The 10,259-nt window shown below is 37.1% G+C and overlaps 1 protein-coding gene across 5 annotated transcripts in view; it reads left to right on the top strand.

Moving 5' to 3' along the window:
* Positions 1-10,259, top strand: part of LOC117182856 (four and a half LIM domains protein 2) — a 912,604-nt gene that overhangs the window by 895,918 nt on the left and 6,427 nt on the right. For all 5 annotated transcript variants that reach the window (XM_033375978.1, XM_033375970.1, XM_033375992.1 and 2 more), the window contains one exon: positions 975-1,161. In XM_033375978.1, coding sequence (XP_033231869.1) covers positions 975-1,161 — 187 coding nt within the window. The remainder of the gene's footprint in view (positions 1-974; positions 1,162-10,259) is intronic.

Raw genomic sequence — 10,259 nt, 5'->3', positions numbered from 1 at the left:
GATTTCGCTGGAAGCGGGTGCAATTTTTCAGATTAGCACCCGCTCCCGGCGAAATCCTGCGGTTGTCCTTATGACAAATTTTTAATTATATATATATATAATGCAACATTTATATTATAATATATCGATGCGTACTTTCTATACCGCTCCACGTCGCGTTTATTCGTTGTATAACCTCAGGTCCTATACTTATAAAATATGCTTATACGGCAATGGTCGACCGGGAGGTTGAAATCTGTCATAAGCTATGGAGCCAACAAGTAGTGAAGAACACTGTTTCATCGTCTCTCTTTTTAGAAAAATAGTAGAATACGCCACTTACGGCTTTTCCGAGAACCTTATCACTATTTAGATTATGTATTTAAAAAACTAGATGAAACTGCTTCTCCGTTTGGCCATAGCATTGCAATCAAAATTTGACGACGATTTCCAGGACCTTAGCTTCTTAAATCAGTTTCAGAGTACAGGCTGGGTTTATTCAGAAATCATTTTTTACTTATTTTTTAAATAAATATTTAAACAATTATTTTTTTTATTATACCAAATGATTTACTTATTGCCGTAAGGGGTCATGCATGTACCACATGGACACATTTTCATTATTTGTTTACCCCTTCCCCCCACCCTTATATTCATAGGCTACCTAGCATTATTTCATACTTTCTGAAAATATATATTCTTAGTATTCAAAAGAAAGGAAGCCAGAAGGAGCGGTGCATTATCTGAAATTCCTGTTTTTTTTAAGAACATATCTAAGGATACAAAGTAAGTAGCCCAAACATAAAGTGGTGAAAACATTCTTAATTTTTCATGCTTTTCTGAAACGCAGATCGCAGATTCAGGCGAACATGTGTCCACATAGACTTTGGTCTACCCCCTCCCCTCTCACTGTCAGCGCGGTATATGGATGGTCCTTAAGATTTTAATAAATATTGTATAACAACTTAAATATTTATTTATATTCTTTCTTATAGATTATTACTGCTGGTGGTGTTACGTACAAGAATGAACCCTGGCATAGAGATTGCTTCACTTGTAGCCACTGCAACAATTCTTTAGCTGGACAAAGATTTACATCCCGAGATGAAAAACCCTATTGTGCTGAATGTTTTGGTGAACTATTTGCTAAGAGGTGCACAGCATGCAGTAAACCTATAACAGGTACGTATCCAGCCTGATTCTAAGACAAAGAAATATTTTTAAAATCGGCAAGTTAAAATTGAATATATATTATGATAAAAAGAAGAGAAGCGGGCGACTTTCAATAAGGTGAAAATTGGTTCCCTATCGTGTAGCATATTCGTGATTTTGCCAAAATGGTCAAATTTGCATGTGTGCAATAGGAAGCTCGATATAGCGTACTGAGAATGGGCATTCGTCATTGGTTGAAAATATGCCGGTTCGCGCTCGCATCACACGCAGGAAATATGGTCATTTATGTACATTCGGGAAATAAATTACTTCTCAAAAGCATGTGATACTCATCTAGTTTCTACTGTACCGACGTTTTTTTTTTAAACAAATTACGTCAACACGAAATTAGATATCGACTAAAAATGAAGAAAATTAAATAAAGGTACTAAGAAGCATTTTTAAGATTCTACATTGTTAGAATGTAATGAAAGACTTTAGTTTTATATGTGGAACTATGGCAGAACGTTAGGTAAGTCGTTACCGTTAGGTAAGTCGTTACCGTCAGGTAAGTCGTTACCGTTAGGTAAGTCGTTACCGTCGGGTAAGTCGTTACCGTTAGGTAACGGTAACTCCAAAAAAGTAAGAGTGAAAAAGTGTAGCCACCTGCCTTGGTGGGAATTTTAAATTTGAATAAAAGATGCAATTTGTGATTTTATTTTGTTTATTGACAAGTCCAAATGATTGAAAAATGCAATAGTATACTGCAGTTTAAATAAGTAATTATTTTATTTTTAGAATAATGAACGTAGTCTGAAAAGAAGAAAAGTTTAGAAATGATAATAACGAATTATTTATGAATGAGATATCGAGTTTCTAGTTTCGAGAAGGAAACAGAACGTACTCAATCATTATATCTGGCCCAACGTGTATGTATTTACAAAACAAAAATTACTTTTCATACATTTCTATTTCATAATTTGGAAAATTTGTGACGAAATAAACCGCCTACAGTACCTTTGTTTAAATTTCTCCAACTCTCGACACGTTATCTCGTTTCGTTCAGACATGAGCTTCTTTTTCAAAAACAAGTAGAGTGAACCCAGGATTCAGGCTCCACAACCGATTCCAAATTGAGGGTTCACTTCATATAAAATAATAATGAGTTATAAGATTATCACAATATGATAAGCAAGCAGGTGGCGCAGGGTCGAACTGTCTGCTGTGAAGTCTCGACTAGAAACGATCAGGGGGCTGATTCTGAGAGGTATCAGTGGTTCTTTGAAATCGACACCCATGATGGTCCTGAGGGCACTAATAGGTTTGGAGCCCCTCCATCTCACCATAAAGGCCGTGGCTGCGAAGGCGGCCTGGAGATTAAATATAGAAAACGATAGCAGTATCTCGACAGTTATGCGGATACCAATCGACAGCACGAGGAGACCGACACTGAGCATGCTCAAGGACAAAATGTCCACTCGTGGCTACCTTTTCGACCAGAAGTACTGAGTTAGTCTATCCACAAAAGAGGAATGAGCTAACGGTGAGCCATACCTGCCCAGTGATGAAGAGAACTGGTTTACAGATGGCTCCAGGAACAAGGAAAACGTTGGAACAGGTGTGTATCGTAGAAGGAACGGATTGGGCTTCACAATTGGGATGGGGTCCTACGCAATAGTCCCACAATCTGAGATTAGGGCCTTGCTCAAGTGCGCCTATAAGGCAATGGGGTATGGCAATAAAAGAAACATTCGCATCTGCTCAGACAGAAGGGCTGCTACAATGGTCCTGAATGGAACAACGACCACGTCGCTACTAATATGGGAGTGCTTTGAGGCACTGAATAAGCGAAGCGACAGAAAACCGAGTTTCTCTCTTCTGGATTCCTGGACACAGTGGCACCAGGGGCAATGAGATATCCAACAGGCTAGCAAAGCTAGCAGCAAAGGAAAATTTTACTGGACGTGAGCCAGTTGTAGGCATTTCCAGTAGGCTAGTCACTGAAAATATTAACAGTTGGCTGACCGAAGAACATCCGAATGAGTGAGGTTTGCTCTCTTAGTGCAGGCAGCCTAAAACACTCTTGGGCTCAAAGCTAAACCTCATCGATCGACGGAAATACTCAAGCTCGGGAGGAATCAATTTAAAGTCCTAACCGAAATGTTTATAGGATATAGAAACCTCTGTTATGACAGACATAAGATAGGGCTTGAAGAAAGTCCCCTCTGTCGTCTGTGCGGACAAGATAATGGGACTTATACTGATATTCTCTGTCACTGTCCTCCGATCGCGGGGAAACGTGTAACACTCACAGGTAGTTACTGCATCAATGAGTCTGAAATATCAGTCAACAACGTGGCTGCAGTCCTCTCCCTATGGACAGGGCTTTAAGGCCATGCGTAAGGCTTATAAGGGGACGCAACGGGATCACCCAAGCGTCTGGGGCTGTGACGGTTTCAACCAAGAATATTAACCATAAAAAGGTACACTGGTGCGAATTCACACCGCCTTCCTAAAACCTTTTATTCCTCTCTTACAATCCTCATCCTATTTACTTCTATTACCCTCTTTACTAACTTTGTTTTTGCTGGTGCACTCTAATCCTCTTTTCATTTCTTCTATAATTTGTTTCATCTCCTCGTCCACCAGGATCCGAAACAATATTATCTCCTACCTCTAACTTTACATAACACATTACCTTTCCCCTTTTTTCTGAGCCTGCATATTCTTCTTTATCATCTTCCTCTACATTTCCGTTCAAGATAAACTATCCCAACTCCTCTAAGCTCTTTAAAAACTTCTTTTCCTCTCCAGTCAGTAGCTCATTTTTTTATTTTCTTTCTCTCTCTTCTCCTCTTTCCCTTCATCATTCATCTCCTGTTCTCGCGTTAAAATCCCCTCCAATTATAAGCCTAATCTCTTCTTTATTTTATTCCATCATTTCTTGCATCTACTCTGCTTTCTCCGGCATATTACTGTTTCAATAAACCGCCACTATCTGCCACTTTTCTCCTAGCATCTTTACTTCTTCTACAATTAATTTTTCTTTTTGTTCTTTCCTGTCTTTCTTATCTCTCACTTATAATCATTGGTTTCTTACTCCCATCACCATTTCTACCATTACTCTATCCTTTTTATTCTTTCTCTTTGCATTTTTCACTTGCCATTTGTAACCTCTTCGTAACCTTCCCCTCTTTTCCGTCCCTTTTCACCTAGATATGTCTTCATCATTATTATTACATCCCGCTATGTCAAATTTCTCATAAACTTCCTATACTTTCTCTCCAATCCGGCTATATTCCAGTAACATATGGTATTCTCCATTATTCCATCTATTTGTTTCTTGTTTCTTTTTGCTAATTACTGTTTCTCATTCTCCTATCTCCCGTCCCTTTCTCTCCTAGATTCCCCGCACCTCATTTCTCGCTACCTCTTCCCTTTTTTGAGCCAATTTGACCACACTTCGTCTCTCTATATTCTTCCATACTTAACCTATGTTCTTCTTCTCTTCTTCCTTTCCTCTTCCGCTATTTTCCTAAACACATACTGCATCTTCCTTTCTACCCATGTCAAATCATTCTCTATTCTCTCTGAGCTTTCATATAACATTCTCTTCTTTGTCATCACTTCTCTTTTATGTTCCATTTTTTTAAGTTTTAACAGTACCATTCTCTTCCCTGTTCGCCCTTGCTTTTCTACACTTCGCACAACCCCTATCTACCTTAGCCTCAATCCTTTTTAGTACTTTTCCACTCATTCTTTCAGCTCCTTTCCTTTTAATCTTAGACCCTTTATCACTATGTTTTTTCTTCATTCTTCCCTCTCTTTCTTTTCTATTCTTTGTTTTATTTTTTCTCAGTCTTTCCATCACCGTATTTCCCACCCCCTCTATCCAAACTAACGGTTCAAATTTTCCATTTTCTTTATCTTACCTTGCATCTCCTGTACCATTCCGTTAGTATTTTCCTGCTTTTCTAGTTTTTATTCTAATTTCTACATCCTTTTCTCTAACTCTTTTCTGACTTCGTCCTATTTCTTCATTTCTTACCTAAGTTCAGCAATTTTGCGCCTAATTTCTGTATTTTTTCTTCCTTTTCCCCTATTGTTCTTCATTTATCCCCATTACTTCTATCATAATTTCGCGAATTTCTTTCAGCGTTTCCTCTTTCATCGGATCTTTAATTCCCACCTCCGTTTTCTTCAGTACCCTTACTATTCTCATCCTTATCTACAAAGCTATGCTTTGCCGATGGCGGTTCGAACATTTTTGGATATTTTAAGTTTGATATTTCTAAGCAAAATCATCAAAATCCATTTTTTGAGGATGTTTTCGACGATTTTCAAAGTTTATAAATGTCAAATACTTTTGGTCCGCCTTATTGCATTTTTTTACCTCAAATTCATAATTAGAAACCCCAACAAACATATAATCCCGGTAAAACTTTGACTTTTTCAAAAATAATTATAACCAGTTGTAAGATCATGGAAAGTTCTATAAAAAACAGATGGAGTAAAATTTTTCTTCATGCCAAGTGAAATAAGAAATCGTTAGTATTTGCCGCCAATGGACAACTAGCTGCAGTTCCGTGGACATGCGTATTGGCTGTGGCACAAAACTGAAATGGCGACATCCTCCACTTGAGGGAATAGTTTCAGAGTTATAACCGGGTGAAGTGAGGTATATTTCCTATAATAATATATATGTGCAAAAAATAATCTTTTATACTCGTTTCCAGACCACATTGATTGAGTTACTTCCTCCTTTTCCGTGTTTTCTTCTTCTTGATCCTCATCTCTTGCACTGTCAGCTTTCATCATCTCCAATATCTTAAAATATTCGTCGACAATAGTCTCGCTTTCTCCATCATCGTATTTATCTGAAATTTCAGGGTTTTTCTCACAATAATTTCTATTACAGTGAATACAAACGATGGAGCACTTCAATGCTGCTTTTCTGTAGCCGCATTTCGTGCCGCATCATTTCTTGTATTAGCAGGAGAGGAATTTCAGAAGAACTTCTGGAGCAGGATCCTTCGTTGTCCTGACTAAAATGAGTCCACCCTTAGTTCTCTTCCATCCCCATTATTTTGGATTCTCCAGGACTCCGTACCAAGTTTCGATTTGATGCTAAATGCGGAGAGAATGCTGCTGTGCTGTTTCTGCTCTAGACGGTAGCGAAGCAAGATTCATGTTACTCTTTGTCGCTGATCTCGTGAAATGTTCATACCGAAGAGAATCCAAAGACATCTCTGTTCCAGTTGTTTCATATAGGGAAATCAAAAATTGTTCTCCAACTGTAGCAATTTCATGAGGACAAACAATCTCTTCCTTAAAAGCTTCAACAGTCTGGTTCAACTTCTTAAAATTTGTTAGCACTTTCAGGAACTTGGCCTTTCCTTAGCCAAGAAGTGCTGACGTTGTGTTACACCCACTAAAAGCACGTAAAAACAGAATGTTTTGTACTACACTTTCGTCGACCTGCAAACTTTGTGGAGAGTAAACTTTTTCTGAAATTTTTCCTCTTCCAGGTTTCTAGAAGTAAGTAAGTAATTTCCTTTTCCAATTCTCTTACTCCTTCTTTCTCTTCTCTTCCATCTTACTCAACATTCCCTTTACCCATGCTACTTACTTTTTGGCCCCCCTGTCATACATTATAACAACCATGCTTATTCCACTCCTTTCTATATCTTCACACTCCTCCAATCAGTGTTCCACTTTTGCATCCCCCTTCCCACAATATTCACACGTCTCTTCTCCCTAGAGAGCCCAAACCGATTAAAATCCTGCATGGACCTATACCTCATCTTTGCTATAAGCTCCTGACTTTCTTCCTCCAATTTCTCACACATATATTGCGCTCTCTCCCTTAGCGTAATCCATGCATAGTTCCTGTTAAACCTTGACTCTCTTATTCTCTCCTCCCCTGCTGCCTTATCTCTCTCCATTTAGTTTTTCTGAACCATCTCATATAACTTTCTTCCTCGTGCATCCTTCTCACTTCATCCATCTGCAGTCCATTCGTTCTAAATACCTTCCCCTTTCAAACTCCATCTTCTTATCCCTACTCCACTAACACTCTTTAACCAGCCTACTGCCCGTCTCTTACAAAAATTTCTCCTTATATTTACACACTCGACTCCCCGTTATAATCTCTAAACTCTTTATCCCTGTGTCCCTCCTGATAATATAGTTAGGTGTATTCCTTGCCAACCCCCGTGTTCAAATTACATACTTTCCTTGCATCTTATTTACCTCCTTTCTTTCCTTTTACCCCCAAACGAACACTCCAGAAAATAAGAAAAACATCACTTACAAATCAAACAATTTTATCCCCTTTCCAAAATTCTCTGCAAACAAATTCTTCTCCAGCCCCCACACCAGCCGCATCACCACATTTGCTCTTCTTACTCTCTCTTGTATTTGATGCTCCACTCCCCTATTCCTCCAAAACTGAAAGCCAGGTACACTAACTCGTTAGCTTCCTGTATCGCCTTTCCCTTCCACTTCCAGTCACCTCCTTTATCCCTTCCATCTACTTTCCTGAACATCATGACCTTGAAATTTTCCGCATTCAACTCTAATATAGGATTCAAAAATGTTGACCTCTGTACAAAAGTTTGAATGTCAGTGCAAAAAATCGCTAAAGGGCATGTGATACAGTCATATACCTATATTACCGATCTCATTTTTTCAGTGTACTGATTTTTTTGAGCTTTAGAACTTATTTTGTGAATAAAATATAGGACTGAAACATTGGAAATGTATCAAAAGATCATAAACTACGTTTGTCTACTTTATTTAAGTTAGAATTTCGCAAAAAGTTATTTTTAAGGAAAAATTTTTTTAACCTTAGAACTTTTTTTATATGTAAAATATCTGTTATCAACTTCGAGAAATGCAAGAGCCGACAGTAAATTACGCTTATGTTTTTTTTACATCCTGTAGATAATTTTATATAAAAAAAGGTCTTGGGTTTCAAAAATTTCAAGATTATGTCAAAAAATGGTTCTAGTTAATTTCTTTGCAAATAATTTTCATCGAAATTCCTACTCAAATGAACTACATGCACGTACTTCATGGTCTTCTGATACATTTTCTAAAGTTTCACTACGATATTTTATTTACGAAAAAAATAGCATGTTCGCTATCATTTCCCAAATTTTTAAAACAAAATATTGATTATTCTAGAAAAAAAGCCGTCGGAACCTAAAACTGGTAAAATCGATACTAATTCCTAAGCGCTATGCAAATTAATCAGATTTTGCTAAATTAAAACTTTTTTGAATTAAACCAAAAAAAAAGTGTGTGGGGACGTCCGTTAGCATGGTCCCTATCGTTTCCCAAATTTTTAAGACAAAATATTCATTATTAAAGAAAAAAAGCCGTCGGAACCTAAAACTGGTAAAATCGACAATTTTCTAAGTATCACATACCCTTAAGAAAGTAACAACTCCACTACAAAGATAATTTTATTGCAGCGAACAAATTCTCTATTTATTATTATGGCGGCGAATGTAATTGATCGAGGCCGTTGCACTCGAGTTGCGGACTATGGTCAGATTCGATGGGGGGCATTGCTTAAGTTGCGGGCTGGGGTAAGTGCCAGGAACGTTTCCCCTTCGAGGCTTCTTCCACTCTGCACTCAACCTTCTACTTTTACTCCACAAATTTATTTTCTTGATGCTGGCGTGTTTAATAAATTTTGGGAACATAGCGTTCAAAGAAATAAAAAGCTTAACAACCTTTTATTGTTGAGCTAATTTTTGCAGAATATTTAACATAATTTTCAGGCGGAAAATTCAAACCTAGAAACATAATCACAAAACTTTTGAACTCTACTTCGAGGTCTTGGATTTTTCTCGACCAACTTTGACCTGAATGAAATAAACAACCATTGACAATAATAAAATTATTAAAAACTGAACGTTAGGGCGTATCGAAAAAAAAGTTTTTCGCCCGATGTTCTAATAACAATAAAAAGTTTTCTTTGTCAAAAACAATCCCCTACAGGATCAACAAAAAAAATTCCTTCTGTCTCCGCATCGTAGATATAGCTATAAACCTCAAAAAACGAAACTCTTAGAGTCACGGTAAATTTTTCGACTATTTTGCCATATATTGTGTGATATACATTAATGAGAATGTGTTTGCAATATGTCGCAACAATAATAAATGAGAAATGTTAACATGGAAATAATTTGTATTGATTTTGAATTACAAGAAAATATTTGAAAGTGATATATTATCCCTTATGTGACAATAAATTTAATTTTCGGCATATAAATGATCAGAAGAACGGGATTCTTCAGACGGGATAATCGAAAACAAAAAACGTCAGCGACTGCAACCCTAACTTCACGGTAAATATACAGAGAAATTGGCATTATGGAAAATAGTATGTGATAGAAATCGGCACAGAGACTTTTCACTCGTGGAATGTTTTTAGCACAAGCTACAGTCGAGTGGAGGCGCCACAGTAGTAAAAGCGCATCCATCCGACTGTGGCTCGTGTTGAAAACATTCTAGTTTTAAAAAGTTCCTGTTTCCTCACTTGTATCAGAATATACTATGTCCTCAGTTTATAAACACCTTTCTAGGTGAAGTTTGGTTAGTCATTTGTCATTGTAGTATTTTCAATGTCTGTTAGCGATAAACAATCTCAGGTTTTGCATTGTAATTTGTAAAGACAAATATTATTCGAGACTCAATAACTTATAGGCGGTTGCTCATTTGGATACTTGTATTGAAATATACTATTTTTATTGAGTTCTATTTGCATACGTTAAAGTAATGATTAGAAGTCCCGACGGATGATGCGTTCAATTATTGGTGTAAATTCGAATTCGCATACTATTTGAAAGTTTATTTGTAATATAATTACCAAATAAGTAATATTTATGTAATTTTAAGAAACTTAATAATGGTATATAAACATAGGGTAATCATGTGAGCCAACATTGCGCGAGTAACGACAGTTTTTGAGTTTCTTGCCCAATTTTTAAAGGATTTTAAAACCACTTCCTTGCGTAGATACGAGGGTAGTTCAATAAGTCCTTAGAATGACCAACATATGGCGCGCGAATCGCTCCAAATCATCTGTTTTCAGTCAGCACCACTCCCGACTAGAT

This window comes from Belonocnema kinseyi, chromosome 1, assembly GCF_010883055.1.
Source record: "Belonocnema kinseyi isolate 2016_QV_RU_SX_M_011 chromosome 1, B_treatae_v1, whole genome shotgun sequence".
In the NCBI taxonomy this organism is placed as follows: domain Eukaryota; kingdom Metazoa; phylum Arthropoda; class Insecta; order Hymenoptera; family Cynipidae; genus Belonocnema; species Belonocnema kinseyi.
Note: the sequence above shows the minus strand (reverse complement) of the source record. Positions and strands in the feature narration are given on the sequence as shown.